Source organism: Panthera pardus, unplaced genomic scaffold (assembly GCF_024362965.1).
Source record: "Panthera pardus isolate Hobbes unplaced genomic scaffold, ASM2436296v1 HiC_scaffold_4, whole genome shotgun sequence".
NCBI classification, from domain to species: domain Eukaryota; kingdom Metazoa; phylum Chordata; class Mammalia; order Carnivora; family Felidae; genus Panthera; species Panthera pardus.
In genome coordinates this window covers 5,290,245-5,304,316 of record NW_026526969.1, presented here as the reverse complement: position 1 = coordinate 5,304,316, position 14,072 = coordinate 5,290,245, and the positions used below count along the sequence as shown (strand labels likewise).

Here is a 14,072-nt window from a genome sequence, read left to right as displayed (position 1 = left end):
GTGACCCCTGCAACCCCTCTGGTCCCCTCGCTCCCATCTGTGACATTCTGGGTGGGCAACCTGTCCCCAAAGGATTGCTGAGCTGAGGGGGGCGGGGGGAGGGCATCCAGCCGTGGTGGGTGCAAACGAGTTCTCCCAGACAGTTCACCATGGAGCCCTCCCCCCACCTCAGAGCTGCACCTGCCTGGGGCCGAGCCGTGGGACGGGGAGACAAGAATCAGGGACAGGTCCCAGCTCCCGGATGGGAGGGCTGGGGCCATCTCCCGTCCCTCAGTGCCCTGACCCAGTCTCACCCCGACCCAGTCTCACCCCTGAGGCGGTTACGGGAGGCAAGAGTCCAAGGAGCCTTCCGAAACCTTCCCCTGCCCCGCAGCTCCATGGCAGTGTTCCAGGTCCTCCTGCAGGCTCCAAATTCTGACCCTTGAGAAGAACGGGAGTCACTGGGGCTCCTCCCTACTGTCACGGCTCACACAGCCAGGGTGACAGCTCTGTACCCATCCCGAGGCCTCTGACGCCACGTTTAGACTCGCCCACAAACCACGCAGTGTGGACACGCAGGACTCTGTCTGCATCCTGAAGACGACGGAGAGGGGTCAAGGCCGTGCAGGGACCCCCAGGGGGGATGGGCACGGAAAAGTCCCTATGCTCAAGGCCACCTGTGATTGCAAACACAGCCCCTGCCCTTGTCAGGCTGGGCCTTTTGTGACGCTTGCCCTCACTTGGGCAGAACCTCCCCAGGCTGCCTTGTGCCACCAGCTGACCTGTGTTCTAGACGAGGACCCCAGGGCAAGGCCGGGGCCCGCGACTCAGGTGGCAGGGCCACACTCGGCCCCAGAGCAGGTGACACGTGTGCGGGAAGGGATCAGATTTCCGTGCAGCTGCCCCCTTCAGGGTCCTCAATAAACATCCACTGAATTCCTACGGATAACCAGCTTGCCACGTGCTGGGCGCCTGAGCCCTCGACCTAAAATTTCGTCGCCGCAACCCAAAGAGGTTGATTACCATGCTGCCCATTTAAAAAAATTTTTTTTTAATGTTTACTTATTTTTGAGACAGAGAGAGACAGAGCATGAACGGGGGAGGGTCAGAGAGAGGGGGAGACACAGAACCCGAAGCAGGCTCCAGGCTCCGAGCTGTCAGCACAGAGCCCGACGCGGGGCTTGAACTCACGGACTGTGAGATCATGACCTGAGCCGAAGTCGGACGCTTAACCGACTGAGCCACCCAGGCGCCCCGCATGCTGCCCATTTTAAAGGTGAGGCCACTGAGCCCCGGGGGGCGGCTCCCGACAACCTGCCTGCGGTCACACCGCTGATCAAGCGACAGACCCGGGAGTGAAAACCCGTTTTCTTGACCGTGGCAGGCACGTCCCAGAGAAGCGGCCACTCGCGTAAGATCTTCCATGCGGAGTTAAGAGCGGGCATGAGCGAAGCGGGGCCCAGGCAGGGAAGGGCTGGGAGCAGGGGAGCCCGCCCGAACCCTGATCTGCTACATGTCTGCTGTGTGACCTGGGGCGGTTACTGGGGCGGGCCCCTCTCCTGCCCACGGAGCCGTGGCGGGGGTGAATGGCGCAAAGCCCCTGGTACATAGTAGGCGCTTCAGAAAGATCGCGGAGGTTAAGCTTTGTCTGCCGTAAATTCCCCAGATTGGTCACCGCATTGGTGACTTTTGAGCTCTGAAGGAAAAACACTGAACTTTGAGAACAAATTTCCACCCGCTGCCTCTGCTGCTCAGGAAAGGGAGTCAACCATGGGGTGGGGAAGGGATCTAAAGGAAGGCTGAGGCCCTGACAGTGGAGGGGAAAGTCCAGGGGAGCGTCCAGGAGGCCCGGCCTGGTTTCAGGGGAGAGCCAGCCTTTGAGGGAAAATTAACCCTACCTTGAAAATCAGCACCTGGTTACAGCCCAGGGCTCGGCCAGTGCAGAGGGAGGGCTGACCTCACTCGCCCTCCCTCCCTCCCTGCTCATCTCCTGGCAGCCCCCAGCTCAGATCAGGTGGCTACAGCCTAGGCTGGGTCAGAGAGGGGGCCGCTCTCCTCCACGGACACCTCACCGGGGCCCCCCCACCAGGTGTGGCCACCCCAGGGCCGATGTACCCTCCAGAAGCTCACCCCTCCAGCAAACACCTGTTCAAGACCGGTGACAACCAGAGCAGTCTCTGAGGGCCCCAGGAGGCACCGGAACCCATATAGGACACGTCCTCACCTCCACTCACGGGTGTGACCACGCAGGTGACCCCAACTTCCCGCCAGCTCGGGACCAGAAGGACTATGGGACGGGCCGGCCGCAGGCTAGGCGTTTACGCAGGCTATCATTTCCCCAGAATCCCGTTTGCCCACAAAGCAACAGAGTGGCTCTGAGGTTCGGCAGCCCCGGCCGTTGTCACCCAGTAAGGGCCTCCAGGCTCCTCCCCACACTGAGCTCATGTGGTAGTCGGTGACTCCACAGCCAGCGGCCCCAGGTTCAAATCCCCACACCTCAGGTATGTTACAAGGTACAAGTGGTGCGGACAACAGCCCGGTGTTTCCTCAAAACGTTCAGTGCACAGGGGCGCCTGGGGGGGGGGGGGCTTGGTCGGTTGAGCGCCCGACTCTTGATTTGGGCTCAGGTCACGATCTCACTGTTGGTGGGTTCGAGCCCCGCCTCGGGCTCTGTGCTGGCAGTGTGGCGCCTGCTTGGGACTCTCTCTCCCTCTCTGCCCCTCCCCTGCTCTCTGTCTCTCAAAATAAGTTAAGAAACTCTAGAGAAATCGTGTCCAAAAATGTCAAGCGCAGAGTCACTGTGCGATGGCGTATGATGTCTACGCCCATTCCCAGGTACACAAACACCCAAGAGCGACGGAAACACGGGTCGACGCCAGCAAGTGCACACAGGTGTCCACAGCAGTGTTAGTCATGACGGCCAAACTGTGCCATTCCACATGGCCATCCGTGGGCGAATGAGCAAAAGGCGGCACGGCCATACAGTGGAGTATTATTCAGCCGTGAAAAGGGACGGCGTCCCGACACGAGCCACAGCGTGAAGGAGCCTTGAAAACAGAACGCCAAGTGAAGGAAGCCGGTCGCAAAGAACCATGTGGTGCGACTGCCTTGAAAAGAAACGTCCGGCAGAGGCAAATGCACAGAGACAGACGGAAGGTAGACGGGTGTTGCCGGGGGCTGGGGAAGTGGGGGGTGGGGGGAGGGCGGGCACTGCTTAACGGGTGTGGTTTCTTGCGGGTGACGAGAATGTGTTGGAATTAGACAGGCGTGATGGTTGCACAGCTCCGTGGGCACACTGGATGCCAGCAAGTCGTAAACTTGAAGACAGGGAACTGCATGGTATGCGAATTAGATCTCAGTAAAGCGGTTATTTAAAAAAAAAAAAAACCCTACTCTGAGGCGCCTGAGTGGCTCAGTCGGTTGAGCGTCCGACTTTGGCTCAGGTCACCATCTCACGGTTCGTGAGTTCGAGCCCCGCGTCGGGCTCCCTGCTGTCAGCCCAGAGTCCGCTGCGGATCCTCTCTGCCCCTCCCCTGCTCGCCTCTCTCTCTCTCTCTCTTTCACAATAAATAAACTTTGAAAAACAAAATAAAACACCCCCTACTCTTCCCTTATCGGCCTCTGTGATCTGGGGCAAGGAACTGATCCATGCGATGCCTCAGTTTCCCCCTCTGGGAAATGGGGCCAGTGACGGTACCTACGTGATAAGGGCCACGGTGAGGACCAAGTGAGCTAACAGAACACGTTCTGAGCAGCTGTCTTGCCGGACGTCAGCTCCTTCCCTCGGCCTGAATCCGCCATCCAGCCCTTCGGCTTCCACATGCTCTCCAGGCTCCTGGGGCTTTTTTTCTCTTTTCATAAAATTTTTGCAAAGCACACGTGACATAAAACTCACCACCTGAACCGTTTCTAAGTGCGCAGGTCGGTAGTGTTACGTGCATCACATCACGTCGCTGTGCGACATCTCCCCGGAACTCTCTTTATTTTGCAAAACAGAAACTCAGCACACGCGAAACGACAACCTCCCCAGCCGATCCCCCCCTCTCCCCAGGCCCTGGCGGCCGCCGGTCTACCTTCTGCGTCTACACATCCGGCCATTCTAAGTACGTCACGTGAGTGGCATCGGGCAGTACAGTATATGTCCTTTTGTGAATGGCTTATTCCACTCGGTGTAACGCCCTCCGGGTTCATCCACGGCGTAGCAGGTGTCAGAACCTCCTTCCTTTTTAAGGCTGACGGGTATTCCATTGAACGTATGCACCACACGTGACCCGTGGACGGACACAAAGCTGCTTTTGCCTCTGGGCTATATTATGAATACTGCAGCCCATAAACATGGGTTTAAGCATAGATCTTAAGCATAGATCTCAGAGGTCGGAGTATGTCCAATATATTGCATTTAAGGCAAGGGTGAGTGTAAGGCATCTAGAGGTGAGTTTCCCCTTGTAAGTTCTTTAAGTTTATTTATTTTCAGAGAGACAGTGAGAGCAAGTAGGGGAGGGACAGAGAGAGACAGAGAGAGAGAGAGAATTCGGAGCAGGCTCCACACCATCAGCGCACAGCCCTAGGCGGGTCTCAAACCCACAAATCGCAAGATGGTGACCTGAGCCGAAATCAAGAGCCGGACGCTCGAACAACTGAGCCATCCAGGCGCCCCTCCCCTCAAACGTTTTCATCGAACGCACTCACAACAAACTGTGCACGGTCAGCTGCCATACATCTCGGTGGGCCTGTCTGGTTGCTGGACGATCAGAATGGGCCCCAAGCACTGGCGGGACCGGGCGGGTCCATCCGGGGCTGGTTCCTTGTACCCCCAGAGGTCGTCGTAAGAAAAAACCCCGCAGGCTCTGGGCAGAAATGAATCGGTGCCATAGAGCGCTGGTCCTAAGGCCTGGACGTGCACCTGGAGTGAGGACAGAGGGGGTCAGTCCTCCTAGACTGTACCCCAAGGTGCCAGTGATCCCAGGACACCACTCACCCAGCCTCAGGGTGGCTTCCTGGAGGAGGTGAGGCAGGAGCCAACCCCCGAGGTCATCCGTGTTCAGTCTGAGGACCGGTGAGGGCTGTCGGGCTGGACTAAAGCTGTAGTGACCACACATTCTGGTTTGCCCTGTTGTCCAGGGTAATTATTTTTAGTGCGCCCTGTCATTCTCCAAAGTGTCCCCGTGCGGGTGATAAATTGCAGTCACTGTGTGAGTTACTTGTTGCGTAACAAATTACCCAAAAACTCGGTGGCCTGAAAGTACGTCCAACTTCTATGTCTCTCGCAGGTCCTAGGGGTTAGGAAAGTGGGCACTTGCGGAGGAGGACCTCTTAGGAGGCTGCAGTCAAGTGCTGGCCAAGGCTGTGCTCACTGGAAGGCTTGCCTGGGTCAGCAGGGTCTGTTTTCAAGGTGCCTGGCTGTCGGTGGGAGGCCTCAGTCCCCCCTCCACGGGGCTCCTTCGCTGTCCTTGCGACATGGCAGCTGCCCCCACGGAGCAAGGGACCCGAGGGAGACAGGGAGACAGAGACTGAGAGACTCGGCCAGGCAGAATCTATCCGTTTACGTCCGAGGCTCGGAGGCTTACACCGTCATCTCTGCCACCTTCTGCTTGTTCGAAGAAAGTCGCTAATCCAGGCCCCGCTTCAATGAAGGGGAGCCCTGGCTTCGGAAGGGAAAAGCGTCGAAGACTTTCGGAGGTTTAACAACTACCGCTTCTAAAATAGGGCGTGTGTGCTGCAGAGACGGGACAGAGCCAGACAGGACAGAGGAAATCAGACTGAGCATTCACGATGCCAGGGGAGAAGCAGGGGATGGTCTGAGAAGGGCTTTTGAGCAAAGCAGAGTGAACCGTGACATCTGCCCCAGCACCAGACTCCAGTGGGGCCACACGGCCTCCGCTCAGGCCCTACCTGACCCACTGCCCCCTTCCTCTGGGTTTCTCACCCTTGATCTCGGGTGGAGAATGCACTTTTTCTTCCCACTGGACAGAAGCTCCGTTTGTGTTTCCCGCTGGGCCCTGCACACAGCAGGTGCACGCTGCCGGGTTTCTGCATGAACGAAACACCCATGTGCACCAAGCACAAGTTGTCGTCCCACCGACCACAAGTCACAGCCTGCGCTCTGCACGCACCTCTCCTTCCAGGCTCCAGGCCTTTGCTCGTGCTGTGTCCCCTGCCCGGAGTGCTCTGGCTGTGCGTGCCACTTGCACAGCCCTGGAGGCAGAGGGACCCAGGGGAAAGCCGTCTGGCTAAATCAGGGGAGAGATGAGAAGGACGGGCCATGGCGGGAGCAGGGGGCAGTGGGCACGGGCGAGGACAGGTAGACCACGCCAAACAGCTGGATGTGGGGCAGGCCAAGGACAGTGCTGTGCCTTCCACACCTGGCGCCCGGCAGCTGGGGCCCCCCCCCCCCGTGCTCTCCACGCATACCCTCCCGACCCACCGGTGCCCACCCCCTCCAGCTGCCTGTCTTCCCTCATCCTCCACACCTCCACCCCCCACCGTCCTCCCATTCTGCCCCGGCTCAGCTCAAATGGCGCCGTCTCCTCCAGGAAGCTTTACCCGCTTGCAGCTCTGGGGTCCTGTAGCATTTTGGCCGCCCCTTGCCGAGGCTAAGTGACCCAGGTCCTCAGGCAGGTTCCTGGAGAGCAGTGACAGAATCTCCACTTGCTAGAATCAGAGTGTATGCATGTGCGGAGCCGTAAAAAGTCTCCTAACCCTGGGCTTTTCCACGTCCGCCCTGGCACTCGCCAGCTTAACCAGGGCATCTTCTCTCAGCTAACGCTTATCGGAGCTTATAGCGGACCAGACTCCGCTGAAGCGCTTGTCATGTCTTGTTAAGTCCTCACGGCGGCCTAGACAGTAGGCATGATCATGATCCCCGTTTGAGAGGTAAGAAACTGACAGCACAGAGACGTCAAGCAACTTGCCCAAGGTCACACAGCCAGGAGGCAGCAGTGCTGGGATGCCACCCGAGGTGCCCGGTCCCAGGCCCGGACACTGCTGCAAGCCCACCTTTCCCTAAACTGCAAGCAAGTGGTGGCCTCAGCCCAAGGCACTCAGGAAAACGATGAGGGCTTTGGATGGACTTTTTGCAATTTTGAGCTTTTCTCTTAGAGATGCTTCCTTTTAAAATTTATCTATCTATCTGTCTGCCTATCTATCTATATGCCTGCCTATCTATCTATATGCCTATATGCCTGCCTATCTATCTATCTATCTATCTATCTATCTATCTATCTATCTATCTATCTATCTATCTATATGCCGCAATGCCACGACTGTGAGATCACGACCTGAGCCGATATTAGGAGTCAGATGCTCATCGACTGAGCCACCCAGGCACCCCTCCTAGAAATGCCTCTTAAATCTTCAGCGCTCACGATGGCTTGTTGGCAAGATTTCCCACAGGCAGCAACACGAACGGGCGCGCACAGGTCAGAACGCACCCGACACCTACAGGCTGTGGGTCTGGCCCAGGTGGGCGGTGTGGGTTTTTGTGGGCACCTGCTTACCACATACTCACCTGGGCGCTTTTTCTGCCAGTCGAATGAGATGCACTTCCTTGGGTGGAATTTAAAGATAAGAGCATTTTATGGGCAAAAAAAAGGGGGGGGGGTGGAGGGGGTCTTACAGCTTCCTGCCACCTGAATGCATCTCAGGATGATGACCTTGCCCCTGTCCTCCCTCTGCTGCTATGACCTCTCAGCGGCACCTCTGCTAAGTGGCCCCTGGGGACGGGGCATCCAAGCCGGCGGGCCCATAGGCCTGGCTGCCTGGTCATCAGGACAGCTTTTACCGCCTTACTTCTTGGGTTCAAATCCCAGCCCTGCCCCTTCTGTGTGTTCCTTGCTTTCCTTATCTGTAGAATGGGAATATTCCAACTCTGACTTGGAGCGGTCACAGTTTTCACTATATACTCATCAGTGGACCCCAGCTCTGCCTTATAGGGCCGCGGAGAGCAAATCTGAGTCCTACAGGACACTGGTGGGCTTCCACCTCCTCCTGGCCCTGAGTCCCCAGGCGGCGGGCCCCTCCTGCAGTGATGGATCCTGATTGGTCTGCGATGGTCTCATCCCCTGCTCAGTGACTGGTGCAGGCCTGTTCATGTGACCCAGTTCTGCTCCAGGAGTCGGTGCAGGAGCAGAGCAGACTGGGGAGTGTTCCTGGAGAGGTTTCTCAGAGACATTCTGGAGGCAAGGGGCCTTTCCCTCCCTTCGGTTTCCTCCTGAGCTGCCAATAAAGCCTGCAGCTGCCCCGGCCATTCCAGAGGGAGCCACACCGTCATGCCAAGGATGGCCAAAGACAAAGATGGGGAGACCTGGGTCCTTGAGGACATCATCAAGCCTTTAAGTTATTAACCTTAGAGCAGCCCTGCCTCCCTCTTATCACACACACTTATTATTTAGGCCAGAAAAGTCAAGGCTTTTTGTTGTCTGCAGCCCAAAGCAGCCTGCTGATATCTCGTGGCTGGGATCTTCTTGAGATCAAGCCCATCGTCGCGAAGGAAGGGTCTAAGCTCGGCTTGTGCACTCAGGGAAGACTTCTTGGAGGAGGTGAGGTGAAAATGGAATCTAAAAAGAATGAGCCGGCGGAGGAAGGGGGAAGGGTAAAGAATAACATCCCGGGCAGACAGAACAAAGGTCTGAGGCTTTGGGCCATAGGGCGTGTGTGCGTGCACACGCGCGTGCACGCAGGAGAAATAATCTCTGTGGCTGAGGCCGGGACAGGTGAGGCTGGGGAGGGGAGGGCAGGGCTGCAGGGAGCCCTCAGCCGGGCTGCAGAGCCCCAGGTTACCCCGAAGGCAGAGAAGTTCCGTGGATGGCCTTGATTTTATTCACTCAGGGTCTCGCCCTCCCGCGCGCAGTGCCGTGGGCGGGATCCAGCCATACCCAGATGCTGCCCTACACCTCGGCAGGGGGCAGGGGGCGCTGGGTCTCGCTTCTCCAGGTGCCTCTTCCAGCCCCCAGGGCACTCCGACGAGACTGGCTGAAATCTGGGTCACTCTGTGCAGGAGTCGGACATCCATCAAACAGGCAGTTACTAAGCGCCTACAAAGCAGTGTGCTAAGCACAGCGGAGAAAGGACCTGGTTCAAATCCCAATTCTGTCTCTTCCCAGCTGTGTGACCTTGAGCAAGCCGCCTTCCTTCTCCAAACCCAGCATCTGTCCCTCTTGGTAAGGGAGGGTGAAATCAAAGGTTTGCTCCGGTATCTCTGGTACTGGGTGGGGGTGGAGGGAAGTAGTGAGCAAAACGACTCTCAAAAAACTTCCTGAGGGTAAGGCTGGCGTCTGGGTGGGAGAGAAAGAAGCCAACAATATATCAGGACGACGGCTGAACAGGGAGGGAGCACCTGAACGGGGCGGTGTGGAAGTGCCAGGTGGAGGTGGCAGGTGACCAGCGGCGAGCCGAGCCGAGCGGTGAGCATTCCTGGGAGAGAAAAGGCCCACAGGGGCAGGGCGGAAGGGATACAGGAAGCCTAGGGCTTGGGCTCTGTGCTCCTAAAGGCTCTGGAACAGCGTGCGGCCCACAGGAGAGCTGGACCTAACTGTTGAGCCCTGGAATAGCAAGTCTCTGGGCTTCAGCCAGAAAGCTGCGGCTTCGAATCCTGCCTCTGCCACTTCACCCGCGTGACCTTGAGCAAGCTGCCTGACCTCTGAGCCTCAGACTCCTTCTTTGCAGAGGAGGTGTAAAAACCCAATTCGCGGAGCGGTGGACCGGCGTGTGCAGGAACTTGGGACTTGGATCCCCTTCCCGCCTGGCTAACTCCTATTTGAAAGCCCTAAGGTCCCAGGCCGCCTCCTGCAGGGAGCCTCCCAGGCTTCCCGCAGGCCTGTCTGCTACCCCACCTGACCCCCTTCCCTGACTCCACCTTGCTCTATTGTAGCTGTGTCTTCCTTCTCTCCCATCAGGCTCTGGGCTCAGAAGAGGGAGGGGCAAGGTATCTCGGCATCTCTTAGATCCAGTGGCACCCCCACCCAGAGTGGGGTCCCTGCCAATGCGACGTCTTCCCCAACCCTCCACCCAGGTGGAAAGTAGAGGGAAAAAGTGATTAAGTCTGCTGGGGATAAAGAGAAGTGGGGGCGGGGGATGTCAGGAAAGGTTCAGGGTGGTATCACTACCTCTTGAGGGGTGAACAGAAGTTTACTGGCAGAGGGGCATGTTTCCGGGCAGAATCGGAACTACGAAAGCACAGAGGTGTGAAGGGAAGGAAAAGGAAATTGTGGGTGACCAGAGTATTGGCCAGAATGGGTAAAGATCGAGGATTCTGGATCTAGATCCCAAAGGCCATGCCAAGGATATGACCCTACAGGAAGCGGTGGAGAATCTGTTAACAGGGACGCTGGGGGAGGGGGGTGTATGCGTCTATACTGCACTAGCTTGGGCTAAAGTTAGGTTGGGGGAGGGGTGGGGCAAACGATAGGGCTATGGGCCACCACGTGGGGGCAGGGGCTGGTGGAAGAATCAAAAAGGAGCAAAAGTTTGCCCTGGAGGACTTTTTATCGAAAATAGCTTCGATCATAAAGCCAATGGCCACAATCATTCCATGCTGCACACAGCAGCCCTGGGAGAAGCAGGGGGCCAGATGGTGCTGTCTTCATCACAGACAGAGGGAGAGCCAGAGGAGGAAAGGGACCCTGCCATGGTCACGGTCACGGTCACTCAGGCAGTGAGGGGCCAGGGGCAACCTGAAGGCAGTGTTCCGGCCCAGAGTGCAGAAGAGGCAAGCACCTTCTGGAGCCAGACCCTGGAGAACAAGGAGATGACCTTTGACCTCTGAGTCATCTGGAGCCTGGACTGGTCACCTGGGCCACAGACCAGCTGCCTCCAGCAGGGGACAGAGAAGGGGGACTCAGGACTCAATCCTGTGGTCCGACAGGTCAGCAGGGGCTCACTGCTCCCCCCACCTCCTTCCCCCCCTCCCGCTCCCCCCTCCCAGCATGTCTGTCTCTGAGTCCTCTAGACCGGACCCTGCGGTGGGGGGCTGAAGAGGGCCAGTCCCTACACAGAAGGTGAGGGGCAGAGGGAGGGGCTCTTTGCTGCCCTTCTAAGAAGCCCCCAAGTGCCCCCTCCTCCCAGCACCCACCCAGGCCCCACACAGCCACAGCCTGAGTCATCATCCTGGTTTGAATGGTAGCCGGCACATCAGCCAGGGGGCTGCCTGGGGCTGAGGGCCAAGGGTTGGAAAAACAAGGCCGGTTTCTCTCACCTCCAGCCTCGGAAGCGCAAGACAGGCTAGGGAGTGGGGGGCAGAGGGCAGGTAGAGGAGGGTTGGGGGGGGGGGGTCAAGAGCCAGAGGGGGGCCGAGGGGGGGAAGGTTCAGAATTTCAGCTGTTGGCTTTTGTTTTCAAATGACCTGTTTAATAATTACCTTTGCAATCAAAGGAGCCCAGGGCCCAGCAAAGGAGAGGTTTTCAACCCTCCATACCCCACCGAGCAGCCGGGAGAAGAAAGTATACAAGATCCCACCGGCGGATCTGGCTCGCTCCATCCGGCAAACAATGGCGGGACTAAACTGCCCGCTCAGACACACACATCAAAGTGAGATTTCCAGGCAAGAACTTTAACAGGCAGATAAGAGGCTCGGATGGAATTATTTCCCTGCATCCCCAGAGCTTCCCTGGGCTCAGCGCCCAAGGGGGCAGCCTTAGGGGCCTGTCATTTTAACCTTAACCTTGACCTGTAATGTACTCATTCATTTTGCAGCCAGGGGGAACCGCCTCGGCCCCAACCCCGAAAAACCCAGCCAGCAACAACTTCATGGCTTTGAACAGTCACAATGGTGGACAAACGAGGGATTTAAGTTACAGCGGCCAGCTCGCGCTCACACTCCATGGGGCTCCGGCACCATAAAAAACACACCCCAAACCAAGCACCCGCGGGGGGGCTCACACAGTCAGATCCTGACCCGGCAGGAGAAAATCCAACTTGGTTTTTTTTGTTTGTTTGTTTCTTCCCTAACCTCCCAAGGCCTTCAACTATTTTTCCCCCTGCAGCATCCAAGCCCAGCCTCGAGGCTGAGCCATAAACACGCCTGCTCCTCCCCCTTCCACGGTTCGGCAACACCCCCCCCCCCAACCTTCCTGGACCTGGAGGAGAAAGAAACACCGCGACCCTCACCCGCAGCCCCTCCTCGGGCCCTCCCCACGGCCTCCCGCGCCGTCCGCAGCCCTCACAGACACCTTGAGATAAACACCCACTAATGATTTTATGATTTTCTGCTCTCTGGGTAGCCGCGCTCAGCAGAATCCCTCCCCCGGCCCTGGCTACGGGGGCCGGCCCAGCCGAGGGATTGGGGGATGGGGGTGTTAGTTTGTTTTTTCCACTGCCGCGTCCCCACACCTGTTTTTCATTCATTCATTCGTTCGTTCATTCATTCACGGATTCGTCACTGCAGCCTCCCCGGCCCTTCGGATCTCGGGGAGGGGATGGGAGGGAGCGGGCCGAGATGCGGCGGGGGGTGGGGGGGGGGCGCGGGAGACGGCGGCGGGGGTGCATCGAGGCGGGGCTCGGGGTGGAAGGACCCCGCTCGAGGGCAGATCGGGCGGCTTCGTCGAAAACAAGGCGGGCGGCGGGGCGGGGGCGCTCCCCGGGGCTCGAAGTTGTTTTCCGAGCCGCGGCGGCGAGGACAGCCGCCCGGGTGCGCCTCTTTGTCTCTCCCCGGCCGGCGCCGCGTCCCCGCGCGCTCACCTGGTCTTGGAGGACAGGAAGGCAAGTTTGATCAGGCCGTAGGTGAAGAGCGGGATGCTCTCCTTGGCGACGCTGGCAACTTGCAGCCGGTGCTCCAGGATGTGGAGTTCCATCGTCCGCCCGCGCTCCGCGGCGGCTCATCGGCGGGGGGCGAGCCGCGGCCCCCCGCCCCCTGCGCGCCCTGCCGGCACCGAGCGCCGCGGGCGGCCGGCCCGGGGACCGGGAGCTCGGCGCCGGGCGGCCCGGGGCGGACAAAGGGGAGGCCCGCCGAGCCGCGAGGGGCCGCGGGCGGCGGGCGGGCGGCGGGCGGGCGGCGGGCGAGGGCGGCAGCGCTGGCGGAGCGGCGGCGCGCGGCGCCCGGCGCGGAGAGCAGCTGGTGTTCGCTGTAACAAACAACTTGCCACTCAAACGCCGGCCCGCTGGGCATGCGCGGCCGCGGCGGGGCGTGCCGGGACTTGTAGTCGCGCGCGGCCGGGGCGCCGCCGGCCGGGGCTGTCGGGGGCTGGGCGGCCGCGCGAGGGGCCGGCCCCGCGCCCGCGGAAGGCAGCAGCGCGGGCGCCCGCCGGGCCGCAGGGGAGGCGGGGTAGGAGTAGGGGTTGGGGGGGGGGGCGGTGGTGCGGAGCAGGCCGGGGGCCGCTCGGGCCAGCCTGGGCCTAGCTGCGAGCTCTCACTCCGAGCCGAGCTCGGGACCTGGCGCCCCGGGGTGCGAGCGAGCAGCCCGCACAGCCCCGGCGCGGGAGGAGGCCCGGGTCTGGGGGTGGGGGGTGGGAGATTGCTAGAAACCTCTGGTTAGGGTGCGGAGAAGCAAACCAGAGATGGGTGCTGCGGCGGAGGTGGGGCCGAGGGGTCCAGCGGAGGCTTCCTGGGGGAAGGGGTCATCCGGGCTGGGTTCTGAAGGATGCATGGGAGCTCGCCGAGGAGGGGGGCGGGGCCGGAGGCCCGAGGCCTTCCAGGCAGAAGGAACAGCGTGTCCAAAGCACAGAAGCGTGAAAGCCCCCACTGGGCTGTGTTTGGCTTTGCTGGAGCGGAAAATGTGAGGGAGGAGAGGCGAGAGATAAGGCAGGCGCAGTCACCAGGAGTCCGGTCGAGAGGGGTCATGTATGCAGATCTAATGAGGTGGCCGTTTAGCCCGCGCGAGGTAGGGTGATGGGGGCTGCGAAGGCCGAATTAGCGAAAAGTCTGAAATGATCCGAAGGGCTTCCCACCGCAGAGGCAGTGTGTCAGTGACCGTGGCCTGGGACGCTTCCCCTTACTGGCTGACTGGTGTGAAACCGTCTAGGTTAAAGTTGCTGGCGCTTTGCTCTTTGGCAGAGTAATTTGGGGACGTGATGGGTCAGGTTTACCTGCTGGGGCAGTCTGGGAAGGCTCTTTCTGAGGAAGACTCCGGCTCTGCCCTCCCACATTCTCTCTCTCAGCCCTCC

The 14,072-nt window shown here is 59.4% G+C and overlaps 1 protein-coding gene across 1 annotated transcript in view; it reads right to left on the bottom strand.

The window, feature by feature from the left end:
* Positions 1 to 12,891, bottom strand: part of CASTOR2 (cytosolic arginine sensor for mTORC1 subunit 2) — a 57,121-nt gene extending 44,230 nt beyond the window's left edge. Inside the window, exon 1 of the mRNA XM_019421725.2 lies at positions 12,652 to 12,891. Coding sequence (XP_019277270.1) covers positions 12,652 to 12,764 — 113 coding nt within the window. The 5' untranslated portion in view covers positions 12,765 to 12,891. The remainder of the gene's footprint in view (positions 1 to 12,651) is intronic.
* Positions 12,892 to 14,072: the final 1,181 nt, after the last annotated feature.